This window comes from Anticarsia gemmatalis, chromosome W (assembly GCF_050436995.1).
Source record: "Anticarsia gemmatalis isolate Benzon Research Colony breed Stoneville strain chromosome W, ilAntGemm2 primary, whole genome shotgun sequence".
NCBI lineage: Eukaryota > Metazoa > Arthropoda > Insecta > Lepidoptera > Erebidae > Anticarsia > Anticarsia gemmatalis.
Window position 1 is genome coordinate 1,846,204 of NC_134775.1, and position 15,252 is coordinate 1,861,455.

Here is a 15,252-nt window from a genome sequence, read left to right on the forward strand (position 1 = left end):
TGTATTAAATGATGAGCATACTAAACTCTATTGGGACCGAGATATTATAACCGATAAAACAACAACAAACAATAGACCGGACATCACACTAACACTAAAAGATGAAAAAATCACTTATCTAATAGATATAGCTATACCTAATTCCGAAAATATTAGAAAAAAATACACGGAGAAAATACAAAAATATATTCCTCTCGCAGACGAGATTAGACAAATGTGGCATCAACACACCGTAAAAATCATACCAATCATTCTTTCATCAACAGGACTCATTCCAAAATCATTACATACATCACTGAGAGAACTAGGGCTCCATAAAAATACATTCATTCCATTGCAGAGATCCGTAATTATCGACACATGTTCCATAGTCCGGCGATTCCTCACATCCACTACACAAACACCCACAACATTACACGACGAACCGACCCACTTGGCGTAAGCCCGTGATAGGTTCACACTACCAGCACAAGGCTGAGATAAAAAATTAAATACCCCAAAAATAATAATAATTAATAATTAATAATATAATAATAATAATAATAATAATTAATAATAATATAATAATATAATAATAATAATAATAATAATAATAATAATAATCAAAAATCACAGATTTATTCAGCAGAGATATCAAAATGCAGTTTGGGTTAGAAAAATGTAAAATTTTGAATATTAAAAAAGGAAAAATAGAAGCAGGAGATCATACACTACAGGAAGGGGAGATAATATCAGCTATGCAAACAGACGAACTCTATAAGTATTTAGGATACCAACAATCAAAACAGTTAAATCATTCAACACTAAAAAAAACCCTTACCGAAGAATACAGAAACAGACTAACCACTATTTGTAAAAATCAACTTCCAGGAAAAAGACTGATTAAAGCCATCAACACATTCGCAATACCAGTATTGACGTATTCATTTGGGATAGTTAAATGGAGCAAAACGGATTTACACAGCATGGAAATTAAAACTCGATCAATTCTCACCAAACACAATTACCTCCATCCTAAATCAGCAATAGAGAGAATGACGCTTAGGAGAATCGACGGCGGCAGAGGGTTGATAGACCTAATGGACCTATGGAAAAGACAACTTACCAATCTAAGAACATATTTTCAAACCAAGGCTATCAATAGTCCTCTTCACCAAGCTATCGTTAAAAATGACTACAACTATACTCCCCTTAATCTAGCAGACACTGATTCTGAATTACAAGCTACAGACCGACTGACAGACATAACTCAAAACAAAGTAGAACAATGGAAACGTAAAATACTACACGGACGCCACCCACACGACTTAGAGCAACCACATATAGACTCAGCAGCCTCCAACCGATGGCTGACCAGCGGTTATCTTTTTCCCGAAACCGAAGGTTTCATTATAGCTATCCAGGATCAAGTAATAAATACAAGAAACTATAGAAAACATATAATAAAGGATCCGAACGCAGCTGACGATAGGTGTCGTAAGTGCCATAGACAACCGGAAACAATCCAACACATTACAGGAGCATGTGCAACTCTCACTCAAACTGATTACACACATAGACATAACCAGATTGTTAATATTATACACCAGAAATTAGCTTATAAATATAATCTTATTACAGACACACACACGCCATATTATAAATACACACCTAAACCAATACTAGAAAACAATCACTTTAAAGTATATTATGACCGAGCTATCCTCACAGATCGCACCATTCATTATAATAGGCCAGATATCACAATTCAAGATAAAGCCGCAAAAGTAGCATACATAATTGACATTGCCGTACCCAATACTCATAATTTACATAAAACTATAACCGAAAAAGTCAATAAGTATACAGAGCTTAAGGAAGAGATATTAAGAATCTGGAACGTTAATAAAGTTTATATAGTACCCATCGTCATTTCAACCACTGGAGTTATACCGAAACACATACACAATAGTCTCAAATTACTTCAATTATCACCCAACTTATTCATTAACATCCAAAAGGCAGCAATTTTAAATACGTGCAGAATTGTTAGAAAGTTCATGCAGAGTGACGAAACCTCTCTAGCTAGTGAAGAACAAGACCTTCACAGTTAAATTCAATAATGGCGGATACTTGGTTAGCACCCGTATTCGTCATTCATTAACCGGCTTTAAGCCGAGTAAAACTAAAAATAACCAAATAATAATAATAATAATAATAATAATAATATTATAAAGCTGAAGAGTTTGTTTGTTTGTTTGATTGTTTGTTTGTTTGTTTGTTTGTTTGAACGCGCTAATCTCAGGAACTACTGGTCCGATTTGAAAAATTCTTTCAGTGTTAGATAGCCCATTTATCGAGGAAGGTTATAGGCTATATATCATCACGCTACGACTAATAGGAGCAGAGTAACAGTAAAAAATGTTACAAAAACGGGAAAATTTTGACCCATTCTCTCTTATGTGACGCAAGCGAAGTTGCGCGAGTCATAACTAATAAATGTATTAAGAAACGCCTCACACAGTTGCCAGTTTGTTACATTTGGGAGATTATCAGGGGGTTATCAGCATGTATGGCGAGTTCATTCGTTATGAGTTCGTTTGCTCCACCTAATGTCTCTTATCAGAGCCAGCGCGCAACGGAACAAACTTATCACATCCGTCGCTTTGTCTACATGTAATTGTGTCATTATTTATTGTAAGCTTTCTATGGGGACAGAATTGATCGATTTATACATACTTTATTGGATTTAAATGTGTAATTTGGAAAAGAAAAATGAACGTTTTGCGTAATTGGGTCAATATCCTTAAGGCTGCTTTTCATCTATTGACGCGAATAGCCATTTAATTCGTTTCCTTAAATACTCTTAAAATTTGCTTCGTGACAATCAAAGCAAAAAGCATTAACGAATAGCTTGCAAGCAGTTCAGTGATGCATTTTAATTTTATTATAGGAATTGACTTCTAGAAAATGGTCTAAGCACTAAAATGGTAATAGTAGAAAAGTACATTTATTGTCAATCTTATTTCAGCCTCCCGAGGGTCAACAACCTCAGTTTTGAGATAAAGAACATCGGGCGTTTTTTACCCGATTTTTTAAAAGTCGCGAACATAAACCAAAACCTTTTTAAATGACAGTGTTTGCAATCATATTTAATATTGTGTAGTTATTTTGATTCACAATAATGGGAAAATGGAAATAATTAGTAAAATGAAAATCATATTTTAAGTTGACTATTTTTCCTAATTACTAAACGACCGCTCAGTAAGTTAAAATATCATTCCGTGGTATTTTTGTAAACCCAATCAGACTAAATCCGTCAAGTTGATGTGCATGTTTCGTTCTCACTCTCGCCCATAGTCCTAAAACTGGTTTATGTTGCGCTCGCGCAGGTAGCTAGCTTATCTTACTACATCGCAGTCCTTCGTCATCCGTCGTAGCGATCTGTGTTTTACTGCGTTCCCATTGTGGTCTGAGTCAACTAATTACTTACTGCTTGTTTACTGGATTTCGTTTGCTTTCGAGTTCGATTTTGTTGTGAAATGGAACGACAAAATAGTTGTGTGTCGTGTGAGCGATCTGTTCTACGTCGTAGAAGACACCGTCTTACTCAAGTGTTTTTCGAAAGATATCGTGACTATGCAGTACTATTATTACAAGAAATAATGCCACGGGAGGTGAGTTAATTATATTATAGAACATTAATTATATGTAAATACTAGAGTTTGTTCAACTTTTGCGCAGCAACAGAACCTCTATTTATTCTCCTAGATATAGTTTTATATCGTTTTATATAGTTGACGTCATCATAGGACTCCTTTTCAACCATTGAAACTGTTCGTTTCCTTGGTCATAGTGTATTTCGTTGTGACATTTATTATGATTATCAATAAATAACAGTAAAATCTTGTTACAGATTGTTTTTGATGGTACACTATCAATATGCAATCCTTGCTGGCTGAGATTTTATCGCGCATTGCAAGCCCGGCCAGTAGATGATCCATTACCCCAGCAAGTTCAAGAACCATTACATCAGCAAGTACAAGAAGAACCATTACCCCAGCAAGTACAAGAAGAAGAAGTCCAAGAAATAGTAGTTAACGTTCAACAACAAAACATTGGCATTATGACTATTCCTGGATATTTGCGTGTATCTAATACTGCTCGACGCTGTGTTTTTCAAAACTGCAGAAATGTACCAGCAAATGCTGTGCCAAAATATGTTAGGTTACATTTATTTCGTATGAATAAGCTATTCATACCAAAACTTGCTCGAGTTTGCCAACCCCATATGCAATGAATGGGAAGATCTACTTAATGTGCAAATACCTCTACATGAACACTTTAACAGTGCTCATGTTCTCGATATTATTGAGCTGTATGAATGGAAATTGGAACGAGGAACTCAGTTGGACTTCGAAAATATTGAGGAGATAGATGACAATGAACTACATTTTTATACAGGTTTGGATAAAATTCAATTTAATAGAATTTTGAATCAAACATCTCTTCGTGACAGAACCAACAGTTCTGCTACTGTTTTAGGACTGTATTTAGTTAAAATAAGAACGGGTGAACCAGACGAACGTGTAGCTTCTATGTTCAATATGTCGAGAAGAACATTGGAGCGAAAATTAAAAATAGCTCGAGATTGTTTATCTGAAGAGTTTGTTCCCCGACATCTGGGTCTGGATCACATGACGAGAGAAGATGTAGTAGCTCGCAACTTAACCATCCCGAGTCATATTTTTGGAGGTAACCAGAATGAACCTGCAGCCATTCTTGTGTGTGATGGAACATATATATACGTGCAAAAAAGCTCCAACTTCCTTTTTCAGAGGAAAACATATAGCCTGCACAAATTCCGCAACCTAGTAAAACCCTTTTTAATTGTATGCACAGACGGCTATATTGTAGATGTATTAGGCCCGTACCCAGCCATTACTACGGATGCCGAAATAATGAGTCACATGATGCTGGACCCCGCTTGGCATTGGTTTCTGAACGCGAACGACATTTTTATATTGGACCGCGGCTTTAGAGACTCTATTCCTGCCATTGAAGAGCATGGATATGATGCGCATATGCCACCAACAAGAGCAAGAGGAGAGCAGTTAAGCACAGTAGATGCAAATAAATCACGGCTAATAACTATGTGTCGTTGGGTGGTTGAAACGATTAATGGTCGCTTTAAAAAGGACTTCAAGATATTCCGCCATGTTTATTTTAATGTAGCGTTGACAAATATGATGACCGATTTTAAAATAACTGCAGCACTCATCAATGCCACTTATCGACCATATAGAGATAACGCTCATGCCGCGCAGTTTATAAATATAATAAATGAGAACATAAATAGAGAAAACGAATTGGCTGATTACGTGATTCGAAACAATTTAAACAGACAAAGAGTCGCATTCATGCCGCTAGATGCAAACAATCCCGAATTAAGAGATTTCCCACAATTGACTTACGACGAGCTACTTTTATTTACCTTGGGAATATACCATTTGAAACTGGCCAAATCTTATTGCCACGAACACATGCGGCCAAACGGAGTGTATATAATGGAATTATACCATCGCAGAGAATTGGTAGAAAATAAAATATTAATACGAGGCAGAATACAGTCCCGTCACATAAGAGCAAAACGCTATTATACATATCTACTAATAAATCCGGCATTGCAGGGAAGACAAAGCCTCGAGGGCTATTACTGTTCCTGTATACACGGCCGCCGCACTGTTGGGAGTTGCGCGCACATCGCCAGTGTGGTATACTTTTTATCTTGGGCTGTATATCAAGACGAATTTCACAAACTATTTTAGATTTAGATGCAGCAGAATAAAAGTTAAGAGAAAAATATGTTGTTTTAATTATTTTTGATTCCTTTTTTCCTCTTCAATTATTGCCCAAAAATCTTTATAAATATTTTTTAAATGTCCATTTTCTCCTTATTGCCACGACCCACAGATATGGGAACTATACCATTGTAAACTAGATTTAATTGCCTATCCACCGTACCTAATTTTATTTTTGTTCGCGGTAGGTAAGTGTCCCATACAAAAATGCCCGATGTTCTTTATGTTTAGTTTATCACTAACAAAACTTAATTCACACGTTCATTAATAAAGACGCACACACAATAATAACACCATTTTCCCGTTGGGGTAGAGAGACCGAAGAATGCCACTTGCTACGATTCCTACAACCCTTGCTTAATCTACATAAAAATGTGTACATCCAACAAAGACATCATATTTAAAGCCTATTAGCTTTTATTTAAACAAAACTCATCAGTTTTAACATCGAATACGTGCTACAGTATAAATATTCCTGCTTTGAGAATAATTAATACTGCAAATTAGCTGTTTCAAAATATTTTGTAATGCCTTTGACGGAAACCGAACTTAGGTTCTAGAAATTTCGTATTCCTATGCTTTGGTAAAAAAGAATTGTAGGTATGATGTAGCCTTTCTATTCCAAACTTTATAAGCTAAGTTCCAAAACGAAGCGTTAAATAATACCTAAACTAATCTTACAAATAACTTTGATTGTACATCAAAGTGTTGCCGCTGAATGCCGCTTATTAGACTTCTAGATCATATGGACCACATCGAATAAACATGGTCAGAATCTGCACGGCCACACTGGTCACTCCCCGGAAACATTCGCATTCGTATGTAGCTATGTAGTATAGTAATGCAAAGTTCTGCAGCTTATGGCGCGGGACCAACTGTTCTTACATTCTTAAGTAGGTACTCTTCAAGTTTAAATCAATGCACTGACATAATTATTATTATAAGAGATTGAAATACTCTGCTATCTTCACTGTCGCTGAAAGATATTGACCTAAGTATATTAGAAAAGTAATTCATTTTCCTAACGCTTCATGACACTCTGAGAAAATAAGAAAACAATACTTAATGCGTAAGCGTATTTAAGCTTATTTACCCCTGATACCAACAGACCCCTACACAGAGTTATTGCATGTATAGATAAGTGATTGTAAAAAAACTTTCTAAATTATACTAGAAGTACCTACTAAAGGCTGTTGCATTTATCGGGGATACTACTCTCAATATAGTCCCTCCCAGTCTTAGTAGGCACTGAAGAAAATGATGATAAGTGGGCCATATCCCGTCATACATTATATTTACAATAGTTATAGCGTATTGCGCGAAATAATGTTATTCTTGTGATGTAAGGGAAGGTGCGGGGTGAATGCCCTATGAGTCTCAACTAAATATAGGCGCACTATTTCGGCCCGGCCCATGTGACGATACATTGCGCTGTTGCATTCCTTTTTTACCCTTAATTTTATGAGGATAAGTTAATGGATTGTGCCAGGATAACTGAGGTTACATCGCTAGGATAGCTTAAAATTATTTTTATCTGCTGCAACTTATTTATATCTAATTGTGCTATGATTGTTTCATAACGCACACTATATTGTTCGATTAATTATTCAGCAACATTCAAATAGACTACACAGTCTTCCCGACAAAATACAATAAAATATAACTAACACAAAACCAAAACGATAGTATTATAAGAATTTATCTTTCACCTTACCCCGTTTTCTGAGGTACATTTAGCGGTAGTTTATCTATTCAATAGTGTCAAAACTCATTTAAAAAAGCGCTATTGAATAGATAAACCTCAGAAAAAGTACAGCTCAGCTAAATGTACCTCAGAAAACAGGGATTACTGCCGTAAGTATAACATTTTCCGTACAGTGTTTGTCAATTAACTCGTGAAAGAAGACTTGTTGGGATTTATTTTAATAAGTATTAAATTAACAATCGTAGATATTTTTTATAGCCCAGGCACTGCATTGCTCTCAGGACAAACCATCCCTTGATATTGTCATACACATTAAACATGATAATTATAAGTCATCTGGCCAGAAACCCAGTTGCAAGTATTACATTATAAACCCAATACATTAATCTGTACCTAATCAACAAAGGAATTGGCGTCTATTACGAGTATTGTTGTAATTTTTCTTTCACTATTTCAAAATTTTAAAACCACTGAAGAGCAACACGAATTTGTAGTTAATAAATATATTATACTATCTACTTATCTTTTGCACAGAAAGGCAAAATTCACGGGGCCTTAGACTCTCAATTATATTCTCACTTCTAATTGCACAAAAAAGTATAATAAAATGGTGATTAGATTCTCGTTTGAATCGAAATATTACAAATTATTACACAAGTACAATATACAAATACATTAGGTAAACAAATTGACAGATAACTTAAGTATCGTATTACTCATTGCTCGGCATGTTCCTGTTATAGCTAGCTCGTTAAAATTCGGACTTATTCGCTGTCCTGCTCTCAAACCCTCTCTGTCACTCTGAAGACTTAACTTCAATCGTTATGAACCGAGAATCAACTTTATGAGGGTTCCGACAACTCATGAAAGGTCTACCAATCGATTAAGTTCTATGATAGATTGCTACTTATGGATAAGTAAATCCTAACAATACCTACACAATGATTTAAAATGCGATTTTTTGTAGAGATGGAGTCATTATTGTTATTCTTTCACTTTAAATAACTAAGTTGATTGAAATGTGATACACAAATAGTTAATTACCAGGACTCATCCATACTATCCATACTAATATTATAAATGCGAAAGTAACTCTGTCTGTCTGTCTGTCTGTCTGCTACTCAATCACGCCTAAACTACTGAACCAATTTGCATGAAATTTAGTATGAAGATATTTTGATACCCGAGAAAGGACATAGGCTACTTTTTACCCCGGGAAAATGACGCATTTCCCGGGAAAATTCAGGTGGCGAACGAAGTCGCGAATAATCATATTATAATGACATTAAATTAACAAAATTCCGTTGTCATGGCAACTGTCATAATGGCGGATATGCATTAGCGCGACTTCGTTACATTAAGAGATATAAATATCTTTAAGAATATTTTTCGTGAAAAAAATAGCATATTTTATATCATCACGCTACGACCAATAAGAGCAGAGTAACAGTATAAAAGTGTTACAAAAACGTGGAAAATTCTGACTCATTCTCTCTTATGTGACGCAAGCGAAGTTGCGCGGGTCAGCTAGTATCAAATAAAAGCAAAATATTGAACCTGAATCCTTACCTGGATAAGGACGGTGTTCTTCGAGTCGGGGGAAGGCTCAATCGTGCAAACATCGATCATCAAATGAAACATCCCATAATTCTATCAAAAACATGTCATTTAACGAAACTTATCATTGACGAGTGTCACATTCTAACCTTTCATGGCGGACCTCAGCTAACATCAGCATTTATACGTCAAAAGTATTGGATCGTTGGCGGACTCAGAGCGGTCAAGTTCCAAGTTCGACGTTGTGTTAAATGTCGTCGTTATAACCTAGCAATCAGCACCAAATTATGTGAGACTTACCTCCAGAAAGGACGAACCCATCTCGCCCCTTTCAAAATATTGGTGTCGACTATACAGGTCATGTTTTTATCAAGGCAAATAAGGGACGGGGGATCAAGACGACCAAGGGATATGTTGCCGTATTCATATGCTTAGCAACGAAAGCCATTCACTTGGAATTAGTCTCTGATTTGACGTCGTCAACATTCATAGCAGCTCTTCGTAGGATGATTGCCCGGCGAGGACTACCAAGCAATTTATACAGTGATCAGGGAACGAATTTCATTGGAGCTAGCAAAGTTTTGCAAAACGAATATCAGGAAATTTTGAGAACATTTGATGAAGATTTTCAGGCGGAAATAACAAAGATAGGAATCGAATGGCACTTTAACGCACCCTCATGGCCATCAGCAGGAGGATTATGGGAGGCGGCTGTAAAGAGCCTTAAGTATCATTTGAAAAGAGTTGTGGGGGAACAAAAATTGACCTTTGAGGAATTTAGTACAGTGCTCTATCAATTGGAAGGTTGTCTAAATTCCCGACCGTTATGCCCGTTAACTGAGGATCCAGCTGACTTAAACTATCTCACTCCAGCTCACTTCTTAGCAAGTGGACCAAACCTAACACTCTATGAAACAGAGAGAGATCTGCGCACAAGATGGAATCTATCTCAAAGAATTTATCAAGATATTTGGAAGCGCTGGCGTGGAGAATATTTGACACAATTAAACACGAGGAGCAAGTGGAGACGATCAAGAGAAAACTTGAAGGTTGGCGACCTAGTGTTAATTCATGACGCCAATCTACCAGCAGGAAAGTGGGCGATGGGACGGGTGACTCAAGTGCACCCCGGGAGTGACGGCTATGTAAGAGTAGTCACACTTCAAACGAAAAATGGCCGCATGCGTCGACCTATCATCAAACTAACTCCTTTACTAGACTGCTCCGTCGACGAGCCTGATAAACAAACGTCAACTTCAGATCAACAAGATAACTCAACACCGTTGCTAGACAATCAAGCTCGAACAAGTAGGGGACTCAGTTGCCTTTCTACACTAATTTATTCAGCACTGATAATATTATCTTTGATTTGCAACGTACAAGGCGCACATAATATAACACATTTACAAAGCAATCAAGCAATTTATTTTGACAGAGTATCAGAAATGAGCCTAATCCAAGATCAGTGGAAAGTAATAGTTTATTACGACATGCAGCCGTATTGGCGTGGATCAAACATATTTAACATTTATATGAAACATCTGGAAAATCTGTGTACACAAGCAAAAAGAAGGTCCCACTGTGACGTTATTAGGTTACAATTACGTCACAGATTCATGGAATTGGAATACTACGACCGCATATTGCTAAATCAGCACTTTGGAGCGCGTACGCGCACGCGACGTGGTCTTATCAATGGGATTGGCTACGTTGCAAATAGTCTTTTCGGCGTAATGGACGAACGTTTCGCCGAACAATATCAGAAAGACATTACCATGGTTAGGCAAAATCAAAAACATTTATCATTACTATGGCGAAATCAGACCTCTATCATTGAAGCAGAAAACAACTTGCTAAAACGAGTAGAAGAAACAATGGAAAAACAACATAAAATATTTAATCAACACCTGATAAACCTAGATCATGCTGTTACTAAATTAAAAAATGAGGTGGAAAAAGTAGAAATCACAGAAGATTTTATCCTATCAACTTAGATTGCTAACAACATTCTTAATAGTTTAAAGCAAATTCAAGACTCATTATTGGATTCGATCACCAATGTCCAACACTTCAATGTTCATATTATAACACCAGCTCAACTTCAAGATGAGTTAAACATAATTTCAAATCAGTTGCCCAAAGAACTTTCCTTACCTATCAACAGCATTGTGACAGACTTATACAAGATCTACCAGATAATGCAAGTAAAAGCACGTATGACTCGTGAATACTTCATATTCGAAATACAAATTCCTTTAGTAAATCGAGAGAGTTACGACATTTATCACATGATTCCAATCCAACACCAAGTTGAAGAAAACGCCATGCTCAACGTTGTATTAATATCAGATTACATCGCTATCAATATCAGAAAAGACACCTACGTACCAATTTCAGCAAATGATCTCCAAAAATGCACCAAATTAAATGCCAATACAAACCTTTGTCAGTTACAAAAAACAATTTATCAAAGAGATTCAAACCAAAATTTTTGCATCAAAAATCAAAAAGGAGATACCTGTACAACTATCACCGCTAGCTGCAAAACAACATGGACCGAGCTTAATACAATAAATACATTTATAATCACATGTTGTGGTCATTGCACTCTGCGGATCATATGCGGAGATCAAATTACTGCTGAACAGGTGACTGGAGTGAATATAATTGCGCTCGGAAACAATTGTATTATTAAAGGTGAGACATTCATAATTACGTCACACAAACAACAGACGACTGATTAAAAAATTAAGCCTGACATTATCGCCGTAGAAATACCTCCAGTAAATAACATAATCAATTTATCACTACCTATCAACAACAACAAGGAAGAAAGCTACCAATCATCTCTGCAAAATATATCTGAACAAATAAAACAGATGAAAGCAGCCTCAGAACAGGCGCCCGTCGATGACGGTGTGTCTTTTCACGATGTCCATCATTACGTGGCGATCTACTTCGTGAGGGGGGCAGGGCTAGCCTTCGCTATGTACTTTTTCGTACGTTTGCGACGAGCCCACAGCGTGCAGTTGGCGTCTACATCTGCACCATCCAGCGTACACTATCGTGCCAGTGCTAGTGATATGTGTGTGAGTGATATCCCGAATCATAACGATAACGCGAGTGAAGTGGTCCATGTGAATCAGTGCGCGAGTATACAAAGCAATTCGAGTGTTTGTGTACAAGATAGGGCAACTTCACCAATCATTAAGAAGTGTAGTTTTAGAACATCATCTACTAACATAGCCATTTAAGATCAATTGTTTTATCACCCTGTATCATCAGATCATACTAACTACACCATCAGCATCATTTCTCATCATTAGTCACTTCCCGCCCGGGAGTATGTACGGTGCAACCGCACATTACAATTATGCATTGTAAGCAAAATCAATCTGTATTAATTTTCCATACATTTCATATGTTTGTCAGTTCACGTTCGGTTCGCGTCATAGCAACATCTATCATTTATCATTACTTTACAAGTGGACTCAATACATTCATTCAGTTAATTTCCTAGTGTCATTCAATATCAACTTTAGTTATCATTATCAATATCAACTCCTCAAAGAGATACGGTGAAAACCGTACAACGTCCCTGTTGCGCAGGGTGCGGGCCAGCCCCAATGGTATCCTGATGATGTTCGCGGAGAAGTTCGACTGCCGCTACTTGAACCATTTTGCAATGGTGCATTTACGGACTAGCGCAACTCGGTCTTCAAGACTTGTGTAATCTCTGTTTTTTACTTTATATATTATTATTATCTAAGTATGGGTTTTTTGTTGTAATAAACAGGGCACACTACATGGTGTGATAACTATGTGCATTTGTCCGACCTTGACAGAGTAGACACCTCCACAAACTAGGAATTGATTACTACCTATTAATTTACTCGTTACTAATAATTGCCCATTATATACCGGATCAGTACGAACCCTAACACTCGCGGTAGCATATAGCTTTATATCACTTACTACATTACACTCAAGGGATTGTTCAAATTCCGTATTTAAGTCCAGTTGGGGTAGCTCTGTACTTACGTCTATAAATCGCAAACAGGTACAGTCTTTATACACCGTAATATGCGGTTGTTCTGTGAAAGATTGACCAATCAATATGGGCTTGTCTAATAAGTGATCGTCAACTAATTTACACACAACATTAGCACAGACACCGTCAATCATTAAATCGAGCGCTATGCTGCCAGATGACTGTACCAGCACATTACCAAAACCCTTAATAACGGTAGTTCCATCGTCACGCACTTTCCCTATTTTATGGGCAATAGACTTCTTTACAAGTGTGACCTCACTTCCGAAATCTACAAATGCCTCTAAAACTACGCCATTGATATCTACTTCTTTGGTGAATTTTGCATTTGGGTTGGCATTGGAGATAGACATCGTTTTCTGAACTGTACCTTTATTAGCAGTAGAATCCCCGACTTCGGTAAAACAATTCTCAGTTTTATGCCCTATCTTGTTACACCGGTTACACTTTAATAAGGGTTTTGGACAATTTAAATATGGGTGTCCTCGTTCTTTGCAGTTAAAACAGAATACGCCATGATAAGAGTCTTTCCTTGAAAATACTTTACTAACACTGCCACTAGAATTATTAGCATGTTCTGTCATATTCCTATTTTTGAACAGAATAGTTTGATGCATATTCATAGAATCCTTATTGCTCATCAAGAATTGTAATAGTTGTTCTGGGTGGGTACAACGCAACGCCAAAGCACTAGATCTCATGGTCCTGTCACTAATCCCGTGAATGATACAATCGACAGCGCGTTTGCCGGAAATATCGCATAAATTCAACAACGATAACTTCTCGTAGTAATACGTCTCTACGGGTTCATTAAATTTGCTCTTTCTTTTTAACATGTCCTCCAAGCATTGGCCATAGTTGAGTTCATGAGGAAAAGCGTTAATTAGTTTATCTTGCCACTTTTGCCAGGTATACAATATCGTATCCAAGCTTTCGAACCAGGTCTTGGCCAATCCTTGGAGCTTTTGTAATGCAAAATGTATCGTGGTCCTATCGACCCAACCGTAGACCGTAGCACATTCATTAACCTTTCTCAGCCACATATCTATTCGCTGATTTTTCACCGAAGGGTCAAAATTTGGCAGAATGTTCTTATTATCTATATTCTTGTTGACCGATGGGCCATTTTGAGGCAACGGTTGAGATTGAAGACCATGCTTTAGTGATTGTATTATTTTAGCAACATCTTTGCAAGAAAAGGATGGACTACGTGACCTGGCATGTGATGTGCGACGTCCATGGTCGATTCCTTCTCGTCGCTCGTTGTCGCCACGACATCGACGTGTACCGTCGCGGGGCCTCTCCGTTGACATTTGACGCGAACTTCTCTCGCGTTGCAGCAAGATCTCCCGCTCTCGCTGTAGTTCCCGTTCAAGTCTTTGAACGCGCTCCCGGTCTCGATCCAGCTCCCTCATGCGACTCTGTCTGGGGCCGCTCCGGCTGCGCGTCTGGCTGGGGCCAGCTTCATCTCGACTTCGCATTCGGCTACGCGAAGGAGTCTCTAAGCTGCGTTGTCCATTCATGTTGTGAGTATCCCACTTCTGAGATGTAAGAAACGACTCCACTCCAGAGGATAAATCAAACACACCACAGTACTGCACTTCACTTTTTATTTGTGGGTATTATCAATTACACAGCTATCAATATGGCTTTGATGTAGCTCACAGTTTACGTCCGCTTTACTCGGCGTCCTCAACCCAACTGCCTTCCGTGCTCTCGACTTAACACTCCCACTCTAGACATCCCCTCCCCTCACCAGTGTTGCCAGATATCAAGTTCAAAATGTCCCTAATGCTTGTGATTAACTTATTTAATTAGAAAGTAATTTAGTAAGTGAAGTCTTACTGACTAGAGTGCGAGCGTTATTTTACATTGATTTAATCTTATTATAAAAATATGTAATACAAATAGGCTATTACAAATGTATTTATTTAATAAAAGTTTATATAACCTTACAGTATTCTGGGCTGCCATACTGGATCGAATTAATGGTGTTAGTATATCACTACAAAAAGCAACCATTGAACTTCGAACGGCAGTTGATCTTTTAAAATCGCTTATAGATTTTTTGCTTTCGCAAAGAGATTCATTTAACAACT

General features: G+C 37.3%; 1 protein-coding gene and 1 pseudogene across 1 annotated transcript; one reads left to right on the plus strand and one right to left on the minus strand.

Moving 5' to 3' along the window:
• Positions 1-3,469: 3,469 nt before the first annotated feature.
• LOC142985782 (uncharacterized) lies at positions 3,470-5,807 on the plus strand (annotated as a pseudogene).
• Positions 5,808-13,145: 7,338 nt separating this feature from the next.
• Positions 13,146-14,712, minus strand: LOC142985783 (uncharacterized). Its single transcript, XM_076134028.1, has 2 exons — positions 13,321-14,712; positions 13,146-13,196 (listed from the first exon to the last, which is right to left on the minus strand). The coding sequence occupies exons 1-2, from the start codon at positions 14,674-14,676 to the stop codon at positions 13,146-13,148; spliced, it is 1,407 nt and encodes a 468-aa protein (XP_075990143.1). The 5' UTR covers positions 14,677-14,712.
• Between the last annotated feature and the right edge of the window lie 540 nt (positions 14,713-15,252).